This window comes from Ictalurus furcatus, chromosome 12 (assembly GCF_023375685.1).
Source record: "Ictalurus furcatus strain D&B chromosome 12, Billie_1.0, whole genome shotgun sequence".
NCBI lineage: Eukaryota > Metazoa > Chordata > Actinopteri > Siluriformes > Ictaluridae > Ictalurus > Ictalurus furcatus.
In genome coordinates, this window is record NC_071266.1 from 954,381 (window position 1) to 979,735 (window position 25,355).

Genomic DNA, 25,355 nt, shown 5'->3' on the forward strand with positions numbered 1-25,355 from the left:
TGTTTTGTGACCGTGTCCATTGTTGAAAGTGCCAGTTGAATAAAGAGCTTTGGTAAACTGGTATGTTTTGATGCTGCATTATTTTTATGGTTATCTGATTATTAAGATTATTTTATCATAGTCCGATGATGCAATAACATGACATGACATTCAATTCAATTCAATTCAATTTTATTTGTATAGCGCTTTTTACAATAGACATTGTCTCAAAGCAGCTTTACAGAAATATCAACACAGTATACAGATATTAAAGGTGTGAATTTATCCCAACTGAGAAAGCCACTGAGTGGCGATGGTGGCAAGGAAAAACTCCCTAAGATGTTTTAAGAGGAAGAAACCTTGAGAGGAACCCGACTCAGAAGGGAACCCATCCTCATCTGGGTAACAGATAGTGTGAAAAAGTTCATTATGGATTTATATGAACTCTGTATGGCCTTAGGAGCAGCCGTAGTCCCAGCAGTCTGGAATTAGAGAAGATTTGAGCTCCATCCAGAGGCAGAAAGGATCTGGATCTCTAGTATCTCCATAAAATCGTGTGGGGCTCGGCGAAAGGAGACAGGGAGAGAAAAGATTATTATGACTGCGAAGTAGTAGAACAGAATCTAGTCAGGGTAGGCTTGAGTAAACAAATACGTTTTAAGCCTAGACTTAAACACTGAGACTGTGTCTGAGTCCCGAACACTAACTGGAAGACTGTTCCATAACTGTGGGGCTCTATAAGAGAAAGCTCTTCCCCCTGCTGTAGCCTTCACTATTCGAGGTGCCGTCAAATAGCCTGCATCTTTTGATCTAAGTAGGCGTGGCGGATCATATAAAACCAAAAGGTCACTTAGATATTGACATGATACTACACAGTAGCGTTCACATTTTCAGACCAACATTTCTAGACCTTCTTGAACTTGTTGAGTAGGTCATATTAAGCTGTATTAAACCACTGGTTTTAGCTCATAATTAACTACATTTAGATTTTTTTTTTTTTTCTGCAACAGCATTTAGTTATGCTGTTAAAGCTAGTCCAAGCGTGCACTTATCACAATATGCACTATTTAAGCAAATGTATAAATGTATGATAAGAATAATAACATCTGTCCCCTCTGTCTTTCAAGCTGTACATGCACAGCTGCTGTCTGATGTAATGCCTGAACCTGACCAGACCCGAGAGGTTAATTTGGATGCCCCAGTCTGTTCATCCTGCTTCTTCATCTGGAGCTTGTAACCCCAGTCACTCACTTCCTGTAGCTGTGGATAATCTCACACAGATATCTTAAACACTTCACAAAAATCAGTTTCATATTCATATTTCAATTTCATATTGATCATTGAACTTTTCAAGACATTTAATACTGTTTGGCTTTTCTCTATTTGATTGGATTTATACTCCCAATATCCAGTGTCTTTCCAGAAGAGGATGGTTTCCGTTTTTTGAGTCTTGTAAGATCTTACAAACTAAAAAAAAAAAAAAAAAAAGGGATAAATAAAATAACAAAAAGCAAGAGTAACCTCAAACATGCATGTTTTGTTTAGATAATATTTATATTTATACAGTAAAAGAACATGCGGCTGTAGTTGGTGCCCATTTCGTAGGTCAGCAGGAAATAAAACAGGCAACAGATTAGGACAACTTGTGCATGTTGAAAAGTCTGACAATTGTGAATCTGGATTTATCAACTGTAATTACAGGAGCTGGAGGCTGCTGACCAGCTTTATTTGGGAGGCCTATAGGCAATCTTTCTGCTCTTCAGCACAGACCATTTGTGTCTCTTCAAGTAGTAGACAAGTGGGGCTAGGATAGCTGAACCGATTAGCAACTAGACAGGAAACAAAAGAAAGAAAGAAAGAAAAGAATTACACAAAATCCACACCAGCGTCCAACTAGAAGCGTCTTCATGATTTGTTATGGCTAATTGAACAAGCACATATTTTCACACAGTTGAACTTGAGATGGATAAGAAAAATGGTTTAAAAACTTCCTGGACTGACTTACAATGAAAGGATGTACATTCTTAAAAAATGGAGCAACTAATGTATGTTCTCGGAGCTGTAATAAACAACTCCAAGGAAACAGCAATACTCTTACCATGCGAGAGTAATTGGATACAGCGATATACCAGAAAAAAGGATATTGGATTACGTGCTCATCATACCATTCATTTCTCATATCACTCCAGCCCTAATTCAAACTCTCCCACAATAACCAAACAAAACCGGAGAGCTAAATAAAATAAACATACCCCTCTTTGTATCAGGAATAGTACAGATGATGAACAATAGCATTGTGGAACTGTAATACAGAATCAAACCTTTAGTCCCATGCGCTTGCGCTGGTCGTGCTCTGGCTCAGCAGCCCATCTCAGGAAAGTACACACATCTTTAGCCACCTGACTCATTGTGGCTGATGTTCCTATGAGAAAAGAGATCATGCTGTAAGTCACCATTTTAAGATGGGTATATTGTGGCCATAAAGGGATACATATGGTCAGCAGCAATGCTCAGATGGCTGCAGCATTCAAACAATACTTCATTTGTATTAATGGCCCAAAATGTGTGCCAAGAAATCATTCCCCACAATATTACACCACCACCTCTAGCCTGAACTGTTGACATAAGGCAGGTTCAGTCGATGAATTTATACTATTGATGTCAAATTCTGACTCTAACATCTGCATTTGCATCAGAAATCGAGATTCATCAGATTCAGATTCATCATTTTCCAATCTATCACTGTCCAGTTGAGGTGAGCCTGTAAACTCTCGCTCTTGGCCAGCAGGAGTGGAACCTGACATGGTCTTCTGCTGGTGTAGCTCATCTGCCGCAAGGTTCTACTTGCATTCTGAGATGCTATTCTTTTCACCATCTCTCAACAACAAGGCATTTCCATCTGAAGAACAGCCATTTACTGAATATTTTTAGGTTTATTTTATTTTATTTTATTTTATTTATTTATTTTATTTATTTTTTTTTTAACATATTTCTGTGTTACCTCTAGCTCGTCTAATGCATTAAAATCCAATATCTGCAGTTTCTGAAATTCTCAAAACAGCCCCTCTGTCACCAACAACCATGCCACAGCATTTGAACATTAACTAAAGCTACTGACCTGTATCTGCATGATTTTATGTATTGAACTTGGATGTGCATGAATGGTCAGGTGTTCCTAATAAATTGTTTGGTGAGAGTTCATTGTAATGCTGATAACTTAACAAACAGATAACGGACCTATTAGAGAAACACTGCAGAAATGAAATTCTGCTGAATATTTTTTCTCTAATGTGGCATGCAAATCACTTGCGATATGGAAAGTGAATGATTGCCTATTTGGCTAATGTCGCAGACCGAGAGGAGTGAATCGCTTACACTTGAAAATAAAAAAGTGGTAATTAGATACAGAATGAGGAAAGTCATTTTCTGTGGGACCTAAAGAGTTAAGGTGGAATTAAGGCAGGCTGGTGAGGTAAGTTTAAAGTTTATTACCGTCTACCTTGTTTTTAACTCGGTTCGTAGCTAATTAGCTTAATATCTGGTAGGTTATGTGAGGATTGGGATCTGTACTGCTTACTGTAGACCGATAGATATCTAAGTATTGCATTGGAAATTCACTATGGTGCACACAAATTTTGGATTTGTTGTTTCAAAACTAGCCCGATTTGGCGTTTAAAAAGCAAACAAAAGTTGTGATGCCTTTAGGTCCTGTTGGAAATATCATAATTACGAGGTGAGTGCACTTGAACGTCACCACAATGTTGTAAATACAACTCAGGAGGAACACATTTTTCTGTATGAGCCCAAACTTTCCCTGTGAGCCTGATCTGTTGGGGTGTGTCAATAACAAAGTTATAGTGGCCATAGCCAATATGAATGTGATACCTACAGCAGACGGTAAGATTTAAGTGCGGATTATGCATGTTCACTGTTCAGTTTTTCCATTTTCTTTCAGTAAGGCAAAATGAACTTCCTGTCATTTATTTAAAAAAAAAATTATTAAAAAAAAGAAGTTGACTCATACAATCCCATTTTCTACTTACGTGGTCCTTCCCCCCCTTCCCAACCAAAACCACTTGAATACTTGAACAACTGAGGAGGACTTGAAGGTAACATTAGCGCCAACCTGTATATGCAGCAGTGTTTAGGAGGAGAGTGTTTTTTTGTTTGTTTGTTTTTGTTTTTTAACTCCTGTAGTCTCTCCTGATTTGAGATAAATCACTTCTCACTAAGTTCAAATGTTTATTATACCTGATGTAATATAAGCACTACTTTATGACGAACATCCCCACTTTATTATGCAGACTGTAGAATGTATTTTTCGATACGCTGACACTGAAATTGATAGCCTGGTGTCTTAAACGCAATATGCCACACCAGTAATATCTAAAATCATCTGCAATATGCAGAAATGTGTAAGCAAATGTTTTGAAAACTGAACATAAAGTAAAATACAGCCAATTTCAGAGCAGACTGGCATCACCCTACAGACCTCCAACGACTCGCGAATAACTCTAACCCATGCTAATGTTCTGGGGGAACTGATATATAAAAGTAGTTAGCAACAGCAAGGCCATGGTGGCTCTTTGATTAAGGCTTTTGGCTTCTTCAGAAGGTCGAGAGTTCAAACCCTTAAACAAGGCCCGTAACCCTCTCTGCTCCAAACCCAGCTTTACTTTCAACTGTTTTAACTTGAGAGTCCAACCAAATATGCATACATTATCACAGATAAAGTTCACCATATTAACATTTCTATGTGGCGTGTCCGCCATACAAGGCCCTGTGCAAATGATCAATAACTTGTATCATAAAAAGTGCATTGAATATAAACCTCACAGCCAGAACTGTTAGAGATGCTGTTACAGAGAATCAATCAACACCTTCTGACCAACCAGAATCAAGCACGCGCTGTGATAGAAATGACAATAAAGACAGTCTTTTTCTAATGCAGTATCTAGGTTTCAGATATAGATGACACCAAGTCTGAAACATAGATTGGTAGGATGACGGCTGTTTACATGGATCACTCAAGAAATGTCAAATTAAGAGCAAAACATTTAATCAGGAGTTCTCTGGAAGTTATTGGGTAAATTCGGGTCATTTTTGTCCCCTCTTAAACTCACCAAGAGTTTAAGTCAATTTAATTGACCAAAAGTCAGTTAAAAAAGATAAAGAGACTTTAGCAGAGAATGACCACACTACTACTGAAACCTGCTGATCCTTCTTAAGTTGGAAGATGGACAAGTAAGTGGGGAGCCACTGCCTTACACATATACACAATCTGCCATCTTGAGAAATATTTATTAATATTATAGTTGGACAATTTGTAAACCATTAAAAATGTACAAGTGTAAATTAGTAAACCAGAACAATGTAGGCTGAGACCAAGAGATCACTTGTGTGCATCTGGGAAGTTTTCACGATCAAAAGACTTACCATCGTCATATTCAAGCACCTCATTATAAATAGGTGGAGCCATTCCAATCGCCTGGCCAGGGAAGTAGGGGTTGTAGTGAAGCTCTTCTCTTATAGACACACCTGCCGGAGGCTCACAGTAACCAGTTAGGAGAGAGAAGATGTAGTCTTCACCGCCATGCCTATGTGAGAGACAAGTAGAAACAAAGAAAGAGGGAGAGCTGTAATTTGAAATAATAATAATAATAATAATAAATAGTAGATAAATAAGTGAAAAAATAATTCAGAGACTACACTTCTGCTAAAATCCTGAAACCTTTTATGTAATAATTTTTTCCATTCCAAAATACAAACGGCATCATCTACTGGCTTCTTCATGGTTATCCGAACATCCAAAGTCAGTCCTATTTTAAAATCAAGTTCCCCAGATTTCAGTCATGGAATCTGATAGACAGACAGGCAGATAAATGTACTTCATTCATTGAAACAGGTACAGCGCAAAAACAGACTCACCGTTTGGCTCTCTGAACATGTTTGCTGGGGTGGCAGAATTGACACGAATACACGTGCAGTAATCAAAGAACATAGCATTTGCCATTTAGATCAACTTTGTCAATTATTTAAAAAAAAAAGAAAAAAAAAGAAAGAAGCCCTACATGGTAAAACGATCACAATGTTCTTTATTTAAAGCAGCGTAAACTAGTTTATTATACGAGGTTTACCACAACATTGCAATGTAGCTTGCCAGTGTGTTTTGTTCTTACTTAACTGCCATTTGACCCTAACCAGAACTGAAATAAAATTGCAGCAGCCCATGCGAATTATATTATTTGAAGACTGTCAGTCAAGGGTTTCCCCCTTTAGGGACGTTTACATAAAATCAGAAGCTCTCATAGAATACAAAGTCTTTTTTTTTTTCTGAACTAACAGAATTTTTTATTCAGAACACATTTCTTCTATAATGCAACTACAAAAGATATGAACAGATCTGTTTGTATTCAACTTGATAAATGAGTCCCAATGTCATCCTGGGTTTTTTTTATTTTTTTACATAGCTAAATGTTATATTTCTTTGCTTTCTGTTGGCCTCCTATGTACTGCTAAGAAAATGTCTTTGGCTGTTTGGCTCTTTTGACTTCTTTGTGGGTAGCACAAGTTTAAAAGATTATTTCAATTACGCACAAATTATATGAAAATTTGGCTGACCCATTCATTTCATATAAATGGTATTGATTAAAGAAGTATTAAATATGGAGTGTGTTATACACACAAACACACACACACACATACATACAGATCAGCAATCACAATAAAACCACTGACAGGTGAAGTGAATGACTTTGATAAGGGCCAAAAACGGCAGGTCTTGTGGGGTGTTCCCAGGATCCAGTGATTCATACCTACCAAAAGTGGTCCCAAAAAGGACAATCAGTAAACCAGCAACAAGGTCATGGATGCCCAAGGCTCGTTGATGCATGTGAGGAGCGAAAGCTAACCCATCTGGTCCGATCCTACAGAAAAGCTAATGTAGCACAAATTGCTTTAAAAAAGTTTATGCTGGCTATGAACGGTGTCAGAGCACGCAGTGCATCGCAGCTTGTTGTGTATGGATCAACATAGCTGCAGAGCGGTCAGAGTTCCTATGCTGACACATCCACTGCCGAAACCGCCTACATGAGCATCAGAAAAGAACCATGGAGCAATGAAAGAAGGTGGCCTGGTCTGATAACTCATGTTTTATTTTACATCATACGGACGGCATGTGCCTCACTTACCTGGGAATAGATGACACCAGGATGAACTATGAGAAGAAGGTGGAGGAAGTGTGATGTTTTGACAATGTTCTGCTGGAAAACCTTGGGTCTTGGCATTCATGTGGATGTTACTTTGACACGTACCACCTACCTAAACATTGTTGCAGACGAAGTACACCCCTTCATCTCAATGGTATTGCCTAATGGCAGTGGCCTCTTTCAGCAGGGTTAATGCACCCTGCCACGCTGCAACAAATTGTTCAGGAATGGTTTGTGTAACATGACAGAGTTCAAGGAGTTGACTTGGCCTCCAAATTCCCCAGACCTCAATCCGATCACTGAAACAATCTGAAGAAAAAAAGAATCAAGAATCTGTGCTGGACAAACAAGTCTGATCCATAGAGGCCCCACCTCTTAACTTACAGGACTTAAAAGATCTGCTGCTAACGTCTTGGTGCCAGATACCACAGCACACCTTCACAATATTTTGGCAGATGGTTTTGACAATGTAACTACTTCAGCATCTGAAGAGCAAGTTGGCTCATCATGTAAAGTTAGGCTGTAATGTTATATACAGTATCTCACAAAAGTGAGTACACCCCTCACGTTTTTGTAAATATTTGATTATATCTTTTCATGTGACAACACTGAAGAAATGACACTTTGCTACAATGTAAAGTAGTGAGTGTACAGCTTGTGTAACAGTGTAAATTTGCTGTCCCCTCAAAATAACTCAACACACAGCCATTAATGTCTAAACCGCTGGCAACAAAAGTGAGTACACCCCTAAGTGAAAATGTCCAAATTGGGCCCAATTAGCCATTTTCCCTCCCTGGTGTCATGTGACTTGTTAGTGTTACAAGGTCTCAGGTGTGAATGGGGAGCAGGTGTGTTAAATTTGGTGTCATCACTCTCACACTCCCTCATACTGGTCAATGGAAGTTCAACATGGCACCTCATGGCAAAGAACTCTCTGAGGATCTGAAAAAAAGAATTGTTGCTCTACATAAAGATGGCCTAGGCTATAAGAAGACTGCCATTTTCAGGTGCTGTTACGCAACTAAATATTTTTTGCTGAAAAGTAAAACCTCCCACTTCTGCCTCAGAGAAATTCCTTTCCTTTCACGATTTTATTCTCAGTTTGCGTTACCTTTAATAGAGTTTTGTGGCCGTCACAAATGAGCTGTGCTGTTAACACTTTTCACTTCATGGGTGAATATGAAGAAAATCATCGTGGTTCTCCATTAGTGCTTGTTGCAGCTTTATTTTTTAAAAGGTTCAATAATAACTTCATGGAGCTAAAAAATTGGCATGATTCTGCTGCCCCACAATTGTGCAACACCAAATCAAAGGAACGTCAGATTACATCCGTCAAATAGTAACATTTTTATATTGTATGGTCACTTTATAGATTGTGTAAGGAGTTGTGAAAGAGGTTACAATGGATACAAGTCTACATACCTCTGTGAAAATAGCAGGTTTTTGTGATTAAATCAAGATAAATCATGTCAGACCCTTTTCCACCTTTAATGTGCTATAGCAACCAGCAAAATTGAGCTCTAATGCAAAATGCAGTGTCTTTTTAGGTAAGACTCTACCAACTTGGCACATCTTGCATTGGCAGTTATTCCACTCTTCCTTGCAAAAATGTTCCATGTCTATCAAACTCCAAGGGGATCTTCTGTGCACAGCCTTCAATTCATTCCATAGGTTTTCAATTTATTTAGATCTGGTCTCTGACTAGGCCATTCCAAAACTAGGGATATACGCGCGATGACTAATTTGACTGACGTTTAAACAGAAGTTTTGTAACTGACTAGTCTAAAACCTCCAGAAGACCCTCTGTGGTAGCATGTCTCTTGCTGTCATCTCTGAGATAAGCGCAGTTATTTTTTCAGAGCAGATGGGATCATAGTGGCGGCAAGTTGTGGCGATGTAGCCATGCATGGGAGTTTAGGGTGTATTTGTGAATAAGGACCACTGTTATTTTCTAAGAAAGCCACATTCCAGTCATAAGGCTACAGCATGTCCATTGGCGCAAGTAGACTTTGTTACCTGGCATTGACAATATAGCTGAGGTCAGGGGGCAGAGCTCCGTTGTTGGCAGCACGGGCAGCTTCCGGACTGGAGTATGGCTTGGGGAAGTAATCAGAAAGTTTACCAGGCCGGGTGAACATTTCTCCCGTCTCATCAGGTCCATCCAGAACTTCAATCTGCAAAGGATTTATGCCATCATGTTAACATCCATGTGGTATGGGGCCTGCAAAAAACAACCCGGATGACGGAAGGCTGTTGCCGTGGTGAACCATAGAACAAACCTTTGCAAAGTGTATAAAAACTTTTAATAACACAAGCAATTAACATGTAAATTTGTGCACTGTGTATTGTTTGCATGCATCTCCAATAGAGGGGGAATTTAACCCAAAATCCACATTAAAAGTCCACTAAGCAAGGTTTATATCCAAATACAAATGGTACAAGTGATTTTTTTTTTTTTTTGTTGCAGGTCTCCTGGTCATGTTGGTCACCGTGTTTAGGTTATGTAGCCACAACGGCTAAACAGCGAACATCTGCATGCACATTGGCTGTACATGAAAGGTGTTGCAAATGGCAAAAAGCCTGTGTGTCTGTGCTATGTTTCACACTGGATTGTGTAGCAGGGCACAGCTTTGCAATGTAACTGATAAACTTAATTACTATTTACATCATCAAGTGATCTGTTCCTGTGCGTGTTACCCTTTTTGCCCATGAACTGAACCAGGACCCAAACCAGGGCCCCAAATTTTTGGACACCAGACCAAGAGCATAACCTGGCATGGGCATTGGCGCCCCAAAGACACCAAACTAACCGAGTCTCATGTTAGCCAAAATGTTTTATATTTTATCGGTCTGGTAGTCCTGCAAGCATTGATAACACCCGAATGTTGGCCTTCCCCAAAAAGTTGCAAGCACACAATTGTATAGAATGTCTTTGTATGCTATAGCAATACACTATCCCTTCAGTGGAATTAAGGAGCCAACCCAATCATGTTCCAGCATGACCATGCCCCTTTATGCAAAGGGAGCTCCATGACGACATGGTTTGTTATTGGTAAGGTTGGAGTGGAAGACCTCAAGTGGCCTGCACAGAGCCCTGACCTCAACCCCACTAAACACATTTGGGATGAACAGGAATGCCCCAGGCCTCCTCACATGACATCAATGCCTGACCTCTGTCGTAACTGAAATGACTAGGTTGCTGAATTTCCTCTAGTTAGTCAATACAATAATCCTCAATTTACTGATCAAAATGAAGCCACGAACAAGATAGATGAGAGAAGCAAAAATCTAGTTTATTGTTCAAAAAACAACGTGAGATCGCCTCGTGAGACTTCCCAAAAGTGATCTGAATATAAGCACAGATTCAATGCCCTATTTATACAGTCTTATCTTTTAGGTTACGCCTACTTATCTCATTCTTTTGGAATCCCAATATGCTTTATTAACGTCTTTTTCTGATTCCCCTTAAAGACTACTTCTTGGATTTTAAAATACCATTAGAACGAACTTTTCTCACTCTGAAATCCCCTTAAAACACATTTTCAGCCATTGGATATCCCATGATCTTCATGTTCTTCTTTTTGGGTATTTCAAACATTTTCCAAAAGGCCCTTACTGCCATTCCCACTTCCGGTAATCGATCTGTGCGCATCTCATCGCCCCGTTATCCTGAACAATTTGGATATTTTCAACACTTCATTATGGGTGAGATATATTTTTATTATTGCTTAATGTTACACGTATTTCTTCTCTAATTCTAAGTTTGTTTATATATCTTTTGGTGCTTCTTAGACATTCTGTGAGTATATGTGTGTGTGTTTTCCTCAAAACATCGTATGAGTGTGTTTTTTCCAATTTTATGCTTTTTCCATGTCATGTATTGATACCTGTTTCCTACATTCTTTGCATGTGCTTGTACATGTATTTATGTGACTATCTTTTAAGTGTTACCACTACTGTTTTATCTAATTTCCGTCCTTTCTCTCTGATCTCCGTCCAGCTGATCAACGCCCTCAGGCAGCTGGTCTTTCTCTCTCTCGGCTGCTCACTCTCACAGGCCTGGGTGAATATATACGTCATCAGCTGTCTTATTTGGACGTCGATGTTACAGCTCTGCTGGAACATCTCTGCTCTTCACCTGCACCCACAGGGTTTCCTCATCCTCCCGCTTATCGTATCATCCCATAGGTGACCTATGTTCATGCTTCCACTCAAACTGAAGCTGAACTTCTTCCCATAACTTCTGTGGGGGGCCCGTTTATTCTTTCCTCTGATGAGTAGCTTTGCTACAAAGACATCATATGACCTTTCACCTACAAGCCCTATTCCCTCCCCAGAATATGTGTATGATAGTGATTCTCAATAAACTACATACTCTGTTACCCTCGTGTTTTCCCGTGTTTTAAATTTATTCCCAGATCTCTCTAATGCTCTTGTGGCTGAATGGATAAATCCTCACAGCCACGCACCAAAGTCTAGCAGAAAGCCTTCCCAGAAGAGTGGAGGATCTTATAACCGCAAAGGAGCATCTAACACCAAGTTGTCTTTTCAGGAGCAAGCAGAGGTTTTGGAACAGTAGCTTGTTTTTGGTGTTGCTTTTTTCTTTTCTTTTTCCATCATCTTTTCTTCTACGTTTGTGCATAGAACACATTCAAGTGGTTATATTTGATATAAATGCGTTCATTTGATCTGTGTCTGTAACAATCTGTTTAAATTCATATTATATTTATGTTCATTTATATGATTTATATATACACATTTATATAGACGCATGCTATCTGTGAAAAAAAAAAAAAGTGTAGTCGTGTTATTTACACACACTCTTACTATATTTATACCGCCTGATATTTGAACTGTACACATTCTATAACATGTTGGGTACACTTCAAGTCAACATTATTTCATTCTTACTTCTGGGACACATTTATAATGCATATATCATGCTTATGTTACGTCAGGGTAATTATAACGGCAAGCGTAAATATTTTGTCTTTTAGCACTTTAACAACTTTCATGTCTGTCTTCATAATAAATTTATCGAATAGAACCGCTGGGATGTGATCTATGCACAAACACGTCTTTATTTTTTACCGTCTGAGTCACATGGACTCTTCAATGCAGAACTGACTTGAAGATTTCACTTCTTGCTGGGGGATGACTTTGACTGAGTGATTGTGATGCATTTGCAGAACAAAAGCGGTTAACGGCGCAGCAGCTAGGGTTTTATTTCAGACAGACTCGAGGTGGGGGCACTGCGCATTGTTTCTAATGTTTGTCACAAAGCCACTAACCCAGTGGCTGGGAGAAACAAACTGCAGCCTTGGACATGACGTTAAAGAATGTTTTATAATCCAATTTAAGAGCGTCTGCTAAATAAAATTCTCATTTGTTGATGCTTCCCCAAATTGTTATCTTTTAAATTATCTCATATCCAAATCTCTTCGTAAACAGTGTGTCCAAACAAAACAAACATGATGCACATGCTCAGATTTGATTACTGAATGGATCTTTAACAAAACGTACATAAGAATTACATGGTGTTAAAATTAAGGTAAGGCAGGCAAAAAAGCCATTTTTGTGCATACTGGCCAATTTTCAGATTTTGGTATATTTTGCTTCTATAGCATGTCTTAAACAAAAACCATAAACATGAGCAAAACGTGAACAAAAGTTCGCATTAATATGTTTATTTTTAGGCATTTGGTGGTCTTATGTCTGTCAGTTTCCCCTAAGTTAGCATTTTTCAGCCAGATACAGTTGCAATCAAAATGATTCACCCCCCAGTGCAACTCAGGTTTATTGTCAAAACGTACAGACTTTCAGCTGTTTGTAATGAACACATCAAACAGAAGCGAGTGAAATAGTTCAACACAATGAACGCTTCAAGCGGTCTCCCCAAATTCATCTGAAAATGCAACTTATAATGACTTCTCCAGTTTCTAAATTATTCACCCCCTTCATGCGAGCATCTTTAGTACTTAGGAGAGCACCCTTTTGCTGTTAACCTGCTGCAAACGAGATGCAGAGCTTCTACAGCGTTCCTGAGGAATCTTCTCCCGTTCCTCATGAGCAATGGCCTCCAGTTCAGTAATATTTTTGGGGTTGCGTGCTGCAATTGCCGCCTTCTAATCCCACCAGAGATTTTCTATGGGGTTCAAGTCAGGTGACTGTGATGGCCCTTTAGAATCTTCCAGGACTTCTTCAGTAACCAAGGCTTGGTGGAATTTGAGGTACGCTTGGGATCATTGTCCCGTTGGACGGTCCAATGACTCCCTAGCTTCAGCTTCCTCACAGACGGCATGATGTTTTCACCTAGGATTTCCTGATACTTCAATGAATCCATCTTGCCTTCCACATGCTGCAGGTTTCCAGTGCCAGAGGATGCAAAGCAGCCCCAGAGCATCACCGAGCCACCACCATGCTTGACTGTGCACAGAGTGTTCTTTCTTCATTCTTCTTTCGCCAGACATACCGCTGATCCATTGTGCTGAAAAGTTCCAAAAAGGTTTTTTTTTTTTTTTCATCGCTCCACAGAACACAATCCCAAAACTCCTGTGGATTATTTATATGATTTTGAGCGACTTTTCTGGTGCTTTTGGGTCAGTAGTGGTGAATGTCTTGGAGTTCTGGAATGGAAACCTTCTGCGTTTAGTACACGCCTGACTGCTCACTGAAACCTCAGTGCCTGTTGCTACCAAGTCTTGCTGCAGGTCTTTTGCAGTCTCTTGAGGGTTTTTCCCAAGCTACCTTCTCATACATCTGGTAGTAGCTGTTGATCGCTTCCTTTTTCTGCCCCATCCAGGTATTTCATTAATTTTATGCTCCTAGCCAGTTCAGGGATTTCATGTGTTCCAGCTCAAGCACACCTGGTGCAATTAATGAAACCACTGATGATGAACCACACTCAGGTGTGCTTGAGACAACACCTGTTTGGCATATTTGTGCTGTTGTGAGGGATTCTATTCAGGGGGGTGAATAATTTTGAAACTGGAGAAGTCATTAGAAGTTGCATTTTCAGTTGAATTTGGTGAAACTACTTGAAGCATTTGTTGTGTCGAACTATTTCAACTGCTTTTGTTTGATTTGTTCACTGCAAACAGCTGGAAGTCTGTATATTTTGACAATAAACCTGATTTTCAATGGGAGTTGAATAATTTTGACTGCAACTGTACATCTCTGTGATAGCTCTTAAGAACAGCAAGTGTTTGGTATTATTTGGAAACCTCATTCTCTCTAGAGTCCTGATAGCTGGTCTAAATATGGTCATTTCCTTTTTAGAGCTCACCAATAGTGAGAAACTACAGGCCAGCCTAAACCAGGAGACAGAATTTCACTGGCTGAGGAAGTTTAATGTTCGTTTCTGCCGATGTGATTTGTCAAAATGTGTCACGTGACATGTTCCACTAGCTTAAAACGCAGACATCAATACAGTAAAAACAGAAGGGGGGGCGGGGGACGGACACGAACTAAAATTCTATGCAAAAGCATCAAAAGCAGACATAAGCAAATGGTAAAATGGTCTGCACTTATTTAGCGCTTTTTAACCTTAGTGGTTAAACTACAAAGTGCTTTACACGGTTTCTCATTCACCAATTCTCACACACACACACACACACACACACACACACACACACACACACACACACACACACACACACACACACACACACACACACACACACACACACACACACACACACACACACACACACACACACACACACACACACACACACACCCCAATGGCAGCAGAGCTACCATGCAAGGTGCTAGCCTGCCACTGGTGTACTGAGCCAAAGACACCAAATGGGTCGGCCAAGGAAATCAACAACAGCTGATGACATACTTGTAAGAGCTGTGAATACAAACATAAAAACAGTCAGTGACCAAACAACAACCTCCACACGGCAGGGGTGAAGATATCACAATCCACCATTCCAAGAAGATTTCGAGATCAGAAATCTAGAGGCCAGACCACAAGATGCAAACCACTCATCAGCAATAAAAATTGGAAAGCCAGATTGGAATTCGCAATACAGGAATACAGAGATGAACCACAAAAGTTCTGGAGCCAAGATGAACCTCGAACAAAGTGATGGAAAGGCCAAAATATGGAGAAAGAAATGATCTGCTCAGGATCCAAAACATACAAGCTCATCTGTGAAACATGCTGCCGGTAGTGTCATGGCTTGGGTTTGCATGGCTGCTAATCTTTATTGATGACGCAACATGATGGTAGCAGCAGAATTTATTCAGAAGTTTACAGGAACATTTTGTCTGCCAAATTACAGAGAAATGTGTCCAAATTCATCAGGAGGAACTTTATCCTGCAGCAAGACAAAACCCAATGCCAACTCAACAAATGACTGTATCGGGGGAAAGTTGGAAGGTTTTAGATTGGCCAAGCCAATCACCAGACCGTAACCCAATCGATCATGCATTTCACCTCCTGAAGGGGAGACTGACGGGAGAAACCCCCCCAAAAGCAAACAACTGAACGAGGCTGCAGTAAAAGCCTGGAAAAGCAACACACAAAAAGAAACCAACAATTTAGTGATGTCAAACAGTCGCACTCTTGATGCAGTTATTGCAAGCAAGGTGTATGCAACCAAATAATAAGTGTTATTTACTTTAATTTACCCGAAGACTTATCTGCTCCTAAAAACTGGGCGGTCTGATACAAAATAAATACGTAAATACCACGAAATAAAAGCTGAAATCCTAAACTCTTTTCATATCCATCTTTTCATCTCAAACCCAAAAATTGCTTTGAGATGGTGCGTAATTATGGATATGCATGTTGGTCATTTTGGCAGCTCGAGTACTTGACAACTGAAATGAGTGAAGACTCAAATTCTTGGGGAAGGAGACCAGGTAAATCTTGTAACACCTGTGAACTGTTGTGTTCATGCCCTTGACAAACATTCTCCTTCCGTGTTGCAGCATTAAACTGTAGGATAAAATTGCGATTTTTGTGACCATCTTTGACTATTGCATATAACCAGTAAATGGAATGAATTATTTCTGGTTTCATCTACAATGTATGGCCAAAGGTTTGAGAACGCCTGACCGTTACACCCATATGTGCTTTCTGAATATCCCATTCCAGATGTAGTCCTCCTTTGCTTTAATAGGAACCATAATACATAACGGTAGTGTACAATGCAACAGGTACACCTGTCGCGAATGTAGGAATGAGGGTCCATCGGTGTGGGGCAACTGTCAGCACCTGCGTGGAGTTATAAAATAGAAATGACGAGATCTTTTTATTCCTGAATAAAAGCACAGTTTTTTCTTTATACCTTCTCTCTCTCTCTCACTTACACAAACGTCTTTATTTTGTACCGTCTGATATTTGGACTTCACCATCGTTACACACTCTACACTTCAAGTTAACAATAGTTCTTTATTATATATAAATATTTACTCTTTTAGCATTGTCTACAAGAAAGCACTAAAATGTATGACGCTGACACAACACACACTCGTCCTCTCACACACATACACACATACGTCTTTATTTCTATACTTCAACGGAGGCTCTACTGGAATGTAGCAAATTTAATGTAATGTTGCCGTTATTTATTCAACCAAACACTTGACCATGATAGTCCACTGTCTCTTATTTCTAAGCAACACAAAAAACACTGAAGTTCCAATGAATAATAAACTGTTACTAAAAATAGAAAGGACCGCTAACTAATAAAGCACCTATTGAAATGCAACGTTCCCAATTATTAAATGTACATTTCAAAGGTTTGTATTAATGACAAATAATAACTAATGTGCTCACAACATTTGACATGAAGCCTACTAATTAATGTCGTATTAACATATTATACAAGTAGGCTACCATTCTTAATGCTCCCATGCAAGGTAATCCAGCTTTTCTATCGTTTTTATTTGACATCCACTGCCTATCTTGTGAAAACCTTTCGTTATAGCGCAAGAGCAGCAAACGCATGTTGCCCCAGTGGGTCCTAAAGATTTATTCTGGTTGAGTACCATCTGTATGTTGTTTAACACATCTGTATATAAATACCAGGAAATAAAAGCTGAAATTGTAAACTCTCTTCTTATTCATCTTTTGATCTTCAACCTACAGCAAAAACAATTCGACTGGCCTTGCCGTTCCAATAGATTCAAAGGAGATTGTGAATTCATATTTTTCAAAAAATGTCCTTAGCAGGCATTCACTATAACAATAAGAGTAAAGTGAAGAGTGTTACCTCCTCAGCTAACGCTTTTGCTTCTTCCTCTGTGTGCGAGACTCCCACCAAATTACGGAAGGCCAGATACTCCATACTGTGGCACGCTGAACACACCTGCTTGTAGACTTGATACCCACGACGGATACTACAAAAACAAATAACACAAACATGGTGGGCAAAGTGGTCACTTTGAGAAATATTTTCATACATTATTAGGATTTTTAACCTAATCACAATAGGCGTGATAAAAAAAATGTACACAAATATGCTTGGAAACATTTGGTCTGAACATGTCTAGTTTATTCGAGGACATTTACTACCTGGCGTGGTCGAGAGCAGACAGTAAGCCATTATGGCTCCAGGGGTAATTGGGAGGATGCAGCTCCAATTCTGACGCCCTGACTGACTGATGGAGCACCAGAGCCAGTCCTGCCCCTCCTGTAGTTAATACTCCCAGTGTGGTCAGGGCCACCCTTCTCCCCCTTGGCAAACTGGCAAAGGACATGTTGACCTAGAAAGCACATCACATACATCTTTCCATCCATCCCCAACATAAGCAAGCAAGAAACAAACACTTCAGTTAAGAAAGTTCTTATAATGAATAATAATAGAAAGTAACATCAAATGGTTCTGACTAGCTTAAATTCACTGATGAATAGAAAGCTACTGGATGGCTGTAACCTGGCAGAACACCAACGTTATATAGCAATGGATGGAATACAGCACTCTACATAAGGGGTGTCTAAACTTTTCTTATTGGCGAACCAAACTGAGAAAACAAAGTGGAGTCACAAACTGCAGGTTATCTGTAGCAATAATAATTAAAGCTGCAAACAGCATTTTCTGGGGCCAGGCACCCAGACTCTGTGAGCCACACATTCACAGACATGCTACAATTGCTACCTAAACAATCACAGGAAAGCAGAGCCAGAACTTAAGGCAAAGGGATTCAAGAGTGATTTGTAGTTTAAGTCATGATGTGTATGTTCTGACCACAACAGCGGTGGAATTCTCTGACTGTAGAAGGAAAGGTCTAAAGCAGAGGTTCTCAGCCTTTTGTAACTAAAGCTGTTAGGAGTAGGCAAAAGCTAACACGCATTGGGGTCAGTTTTACCTACAGTCACCAAACTCGGTACATTTACCGTTCTCATCAAGCCAGACAACTTTCAAAATGACAGCCATTAGGTCCACCCAACAGGAAGAAGGTCATTTGGGATTTCCTGTGGATTTTTTTTTAAAAAAAAATTTAAATTGCAGGCTCTCAATTTTTAAATACTCCTCCAAGGGGATTCATGTGCTTCTCACCAAGACACTGAGGTTGCTAAATTGTGAAGGAATTTTTGATATCTCACACAGTGTGAGCATGATGAGGGGTTAAATTAATGACAAAAAAAGTCTCACATCTTATGCGTGCATTGTCTGATTTAGTTCAAATTGGTGTTGTATGTTTTGTCATGGGGGCTGATCATATGGATGTGGTTATTGTGGGTCACTGTCATAGCGCCACCAGCTGGCAGCAGGAAGTGTGGTACATACAACACACTTTGCAAAAGTCCTCTTATATTTATCTACTTAAATGTGGGTATAATTACACTTAATCTTTGCATAGTTGCTACATTGTAATTCAAATCCAATCAAAAACTAGGCACATAAAAAGAGCCATGTTGCACTCCCTTAAATGCATGAGCCCACTACACATTACTTCAATACAATTAATTAATGATTAATAAGGATAACAACATACATCTCTAACTTCTTCATACATTATATCACTAAATATGAGTTGTATGTATGGACATGGAAGCTGTTGTAAAGTCTTAGACCTGGGCTTAACCCAACACATCAGCACAAAACAAGTTACTCTACAGCACACGCTTCACTATGCATTGTTTTCACACACACACCAGGTGGCGATGTACCGTAGTGCTTGGGCCCACCATCGCTGCTTGCAGCTACATTTTTACTAATGTTTACTATGATCATACCGTTTTGATTTGCAAGTGAGGAGCAACATAGAATCGTTACAAATAGATCACTTACAGACCGCTCCCGTTATAATAAACGACAGAATTTACAACGTAAGCACGCAAATACTGCATATAATGACAAACTTGAATTAAACTAAACTTTTAAGCAAAATGCACCATTTCCCCAACCCCTTGAACAGAGGTGGGGCATTTTGGATATAAACATAAGTTTGTGCTCATGCATCACTGTCATGCTTCTGTGCTACACAAACTCCACTCCGTAAAGTTTGCAGGTTACAATCTTCCTCGCAGCATTTAATATAAAATTCCCCCTGTGTTAGAGGACTTGGGTCGCACACTTTTTTCCCCCCACTGTCACTTGACGATTACACCTCCGTCTGATGGTGACTGATGTCATGTTAGGAATAACGGGCCTTTCATACGGAGTGGAATTAAGCGACGTGAATGTACAAAGCGATGATGCTCTTGAATTGAAACAATAGAACTCTATGGAGCTGTTCACACCGGGCGTGATCAATTGTGGCGCGACAAAGTGAGATTTTTTTTTTTTTTTGACCAGTGTGTTGATTTTTTCTCCATTGCGCTGCGATGAAATGGGTCATCCAATTAGATTTGAGCTTTAGATCACATGCAAGGAGCCGCTTGCAGCAATGTACAGAGACATCCTTGATGAAAACCTGCTCCAGAGCGCTCTGGACCTCAGACTGGGGCGAAGGTTCATCTTCCAACAGGACAACGACCCTAAGCACACAGTCAAGATAACAAAGGAGTGGCTACAGGACAACTCTGTGAATGTCCCTGAGTGGCCCAGCCAGAGCCCAGACTTGAACCCGATTGAACATCTCTGGAGAGATCTGAAAATGGCTGTGCACCGACACTCCCCATCCAACCTGATGGAGCTTGAGAGGTCCTGCAAAGAAGAATGGGAGAAATTGCCCAAAAATAGGTGTGCCAAGCTTGTAGCATCATACTCAAAAAGACTTGAAGCTGTAATTGGTGCCGAAGGTGCTTCAACAAAGTATTGAGCAAAGGGTGTGAATACTTATGCACATGAGCTTTTTTTGTTTTTTTTATTTTTAATAAATGTGTAAAGATTTCAAACAAACTTCTTTCACATTGTCATTATGGGGTATAGTTTGTAGAATTTTGAGGAAAATAATGAATTGAATCCATATTGGAATAAGACTGTAACATAACAAAATGTGGAGAAAGTGAAACGCTGTGAATACTTTCCGGATGCACTGTAGGTTCCATGGTGGCCAAATGAAACAGACGAAGCTTTGTTTTCAACCATTTTTAAACTGCACTGTAACTTAGTAACAATGAGTGTTCACCATGAAGTTTTTCTACATACAAACAGTACACTACAAGGTCTACAATGCGCTTCAGTATTGTTTTGATTATAAATAACTGACATTAGTAATAGTGCTTGTTAATATCATTTTTATTCACATTTATAGCAAGTAATTTATTATACTTTGCCTTATAACAAAAATTATTAAAAATAATAACCCAGGAAGACTGGGTCTTCCTTCTGTCTTTGTAACTTTCTGTATCTTCCAGTTACATAATCACATTCATGGTCAGAGAAATATTTAGGCTATTCTTTCCACAGACCCTATTATTTACACCCTACTGCACAAAACAAGCATAAATTTGACAAGGAGTTCCATCAGATGACCCGATTTTAACACATTTTAATAATTATTAAAGTGCACCTATTATGGTTTTTCAAATATTACCTTTCATGTAGTGTGTTATGTAGCTGTTTGTGAATGTAAAAAGTCTGCAACGTTTCAAAAATCAAAGCGCACGACAAAGAGTTATTGACCCCCAAAAGAAGGAACCGATTCTGAACAGCTGAAACGAGTCGTCAGTAATCCCAGACTTCTTCTTCTTTCGTTTTTAATGGCGGCTGGCAAACCAACTTAAGGTGCAATACTGTCACCTACTGGACTGGAGTGTGGGCAGCAGTAATTCCAGACTTACTTCCTATACTAACCTACATAGGTTTGTAACAAAAAGCCCCACGTCTGGTCTTCATTGGCTGCTCACTGACTGTGGTAGACCAATCACAACAGACTGGAACATCTGACCAATCAGAGCAGAGTATACTTTGTAAAAGGAGGAGCTTAGAATCAATCCTTTATAACGGATCATTTAATGAGTTGTTTTTGACAATGGGCGGGGGGGGGGGTAATGTTTAAATTATGAGCACTGTGTTTTTCGATCTTGGATGCATGTAAATCTATTGTATGAGACCTCAAACAAAATTAGTTACGTTTCAAAACCATAATAGGTGCGTTTTAAATTATTAGTATGTAGCGTTTTAATATGCATGTCAAGATGTCACTCGTGAAACTACTGGAATAAAGCTGGTGTGAAGTTGGAGGTTCGATATTCGCGAGGGACCGTCTCTAAAGTTACATACGACATTGTTATACACGTTTCTAACTTCAATAGCATTTGACTAGGTGTCACCTATAAGGCACACCTTTTAGATTTTTGATATTTAATAAAATAAATGATGAAATCATGTGTAAATATTGCCATGTATTTCACTAACGATTGGGCGAATACAAAAAATATACCATAATTAATACCATATACAATAGTATTTGAAGGGAATGACTTACAGTCATAAAACCAACTGTAAAGTGTTTGACTAGATGTCAGATATAATGCACAACTTTTAGATTTTTCATATTCATTAAAATAAACTATTAAATCATATGTAAATATTGCCATGTATTTCACTACCGAATGGGCTCATACACAAAATATACCATAATTTAAAGCTCAATAGTATTTGAATTGAATGATGTACAGTCACAAAACCAACTGTACAGTGTTCCTCTAGGTGTCAGGTATGATACACACCTCAAAGATTTTTGTTATTTAACCCTACAATGCATGAACCAAAAAACCTACACAAACTGATATTTTTGGTAACTGAGCGTAATTTTTTGAGAAGTGTACAACTGGGTACAATTTAATTTAATTTATGTACATGTTTCGACAGATTGTGGATGGGAGCCAAAGGAATTCAACATTATTCAACATTATATACACCATTTCCAGTAAACTTTTTGAGCCCTGCTGAACTGCTTCTCTGACATGGAAAGGCCACCTGCAGTGGTGACATTCAATCTGAAAAAAGATCAGAATAAACTTATCAAATTGCTCAGTAATCAATTAGTTAATGTTGAATTCACTCTCTCTCTCTCTCACACACTCTCTCTCTCTCTCCACACACACACACACACAGTTCCCTATACAGTTTTCAGAAATGTCGGTTGAGTCGACAAGGCCGTTATCTGGTGGCCGGCTGACAGACATAAAACAATTAAACATCTTTGAAATATTAAAACATTCGTGTATTGTCAGTACGTTTAATTATTTCATTAGTAGGACTTTTTTTGTGTGAAGAAAATGATTAATTCCAATATGGGTCATTTTGACCCCCCTTCATTTTGACTTACATTCGTGTAGGTTTTTTGGTTCATGTATTGTAGGGTTAAATATATTAAAAAAAATCGTTATAGCTGACACCTACACGAACACTTTATAATTGGTTTGGTGACTGTACGTCATTCCCATCAAATGCTGTTGAGCTTTATATTATGGTATATTTTGTATATGGGCCCATTCTGCAGTGAAATATCAAATTTACATATGATTTAATAGTTTATTTTGTTAAATATCAAAAATCTAAAAGGTGTGCATCATACCTAACAGAACCTAGATGAACACTGTACAGTTGGTGATATGACTGTAAGTCATTCCCTTCAAATGCTGTTGAAGTTAGAAACGTGTATAACAATGTCGTACGTAACTCCAGTAGAGAAACAGCTGTCAAAGCATTTCAAAACCTAGATATAATTTCCAGCACATTCGCCACAACAGCCAGAGAAAAACAAACATCAAGAGAGTAGAAATGCTAAAAAAGAATGTATGGATAGTGAATGGGCTAACACATGCAGAGGTGCATTAATTGTGGCAGTAATATACGCACGACTGTCATATGCTTCTTTTTTTTGATGGGAAGTCGTAAAGGTAACTGATATACTGCAAGCTCCTATAAAAACGCAAGGACGACATCATCATCGACATCATCATCACCATCGACATCATCATCATCAGACATCACCATCGACATCATCACCATCATCAGCATCGACATCATCACCACCATCAACATCATCATCAACACCATCAGCATCATCATCACCATCGACATCATCATCACCATCATCATCAGACATCACCATCAGCATCATCACCATCATCAGACATCACCATCGACATCATCACCATCGACATCATCACCACCATCAACATCATCAGCATCGACATCATCATCACCATCATCACTGACATCACCATCATCAGACATCACTATCATCATCAGACATCATCATCACCATCACTGACATCATCATCACCATCATCATCACCGACATCACCATCATCATCAGACATCACCATCAGCATCGACGACATCATCACCACCACCACCACCACCACCATCATCATCATCATCATCATCGACATCATCGACATCATCATCGACATCATCACCATCATCACCATCATCACGGACATCATCATCACCACCATCACCATCCAGTTTAAGTAACCGAAAAAGCCTCGCGTCAAATCCAAACCCCGAAATATCCCTCAATTACTGAGCATTCACTTTAATATGAGTTTCAGTTTCAGTTTCAGTGAAGTGAACAAACCCTGTTATACAACCGGCACTGTGACCTTGCTTAGGTAAGTTTACATGCAGTATTTATCTGAGGTGCACAGCACAGAATAAAATAGCATTTATTCCCTAGCCGCTGATTCTAGACAACCAAAGAATATAATTAATGTTCTTATATCCATCGTATCGTACCCGAGGCATGGGCACCGTTTTTGGTGCATTTAAGAAGGTCCTACCGCAGCCGGACAAGACAACCACCCTGAGAGCCGCCATAACCCTCCCTTTAGGACTGACTTCCGCCTCCTCTTCTTCTTCTTCTCCTTCTTATTCTCCTTCTTATTCTTCTTTTGGGTTTTACGACAGCTGGCATCCAAATTGTTGCAATACTGCCACCTTCAGTCCTGAATTAAAGTCCGTTTATTTTAGAGTCGCCTTTCCATTCGTCTTTCTTAAAACTGTTGAACAAACGTTTCCTCCCTTGCTGGAGGATGTCTCCCTGAAAATGTCTCCCTGTAAATGTCATTATCCCACTGTTGTTTCCGTTGTTGATTTACTTTCATCCAGACTATGCTTTTCCCTTCTGATTTTGATAACTTAATACTGATTTCAACATTTCCTTTTTTGACCGCTTCTTTTGCCAGTTTCTCTGCCATCTCATTTTCCTTGAATACCTGAGTGTGCTGGGACCCACATGAATGTGATATTTTCCCCTTGTATGATTAATCTTGAATAAATAGACAGAATTTCATAAAGCAGATCCTGGTGGCGTCTAGCTGTGTAGCTGCGCCTGACTTTATGCTTGTAAGGGCAGATACACAATCACTACATATTAATATGTTGATGCACCTAGTTTGTTCACTCCACTCTAATAACATTAGTAATGCAAATAGTTCAACAGTATAAATATGTAAACAGTCAGGTGTTGTTTTGCTGTACTCTACTCGGGAACTAGGCACTGTGGAACCAGGCCCTGTTGCATCTGTTTGCAGGTCCTTGGACATCCTGGGGAAGTTCTTACTGCTCCTAAACACACTCTTAAAGCCTGGGCCAGCTCTCTACCCAGATCTGCTAGCACTGATTTTGTTGCTGACCCGTATACAGTGCTTCCGTAATCTAGTTTTGATCTAGTCTCATTAGAGCTATATAAATATATTTCAGAGCTATAATACTAGCACTGAAGATGAATGAATGAATGACTTTTTACGAATGGAGGGAAACAGCGCCATCTACAGGCACGCACGTCTCACATCACAGAATTCCG

The 25,355-nt window shown here is 39.3% G+C and overlaps 1 protein-coding gene across 1 annotated transcript; it reads right to left on the reverse strand.

The window, feature by feature from the left end:
* On the reverse strand, nucleotides 1–25,248 carry LOC128615869 (cytochrome c1, heme protein, mitochondrial). The gene is made up of 7 exons (XM_053638238.1): nucleotides 24,287–25,248; nucleotides 17,719–17,909; nucleotides 17,417–17,543; nucleotides 9,204–9,361; nucleotides 5,416–5,576; nucleotides 2,301–2,401; nucleotides 1–1,808 (listed from the first exon to the last, which is right to left on the reverse strand). The coding sequence occupies exons 1-7, from the start codon at nucleotides 24,365–24,367 to the stop codon at nucleotides 1,704–1,706; spliced, it is 924 nt and encodes a 307-aa protein (XP_053494213.1). The 5' UTR covers nucleotides 24,368–25,248; the 3' UTR covers nucleotides 1–1,703.
* Between the last annotated feature and the right edge of the window lie 107 nt (nucleotides 25,249–25,355).

Bases quoted from the DNA above. Each gene is read 5' to 3' on its own strand.
- LOC128615869 (XM_053638238.1), bottom strand. From the start codon at position 24,367: ATGGCGGCTCTCAGGGTGGTTGTCTTGTCCGGCTGCGGTAGGACCTTC. The intron at 17,910-24,286 runs GTACGATACGAT...TGTGCTTTCTAG, and splicing joins AAACGGTGCCCATGCCTCGG to GTCAACATGTCCTTTGCCAG. The intron at 9,362-17,416 runs GTAACACTCTTC...AATCCTTTGCAG, and splicing joins CAAAAGCGTTAGCTGAGGAG to ATTGAAGTTCTGGATGGACC.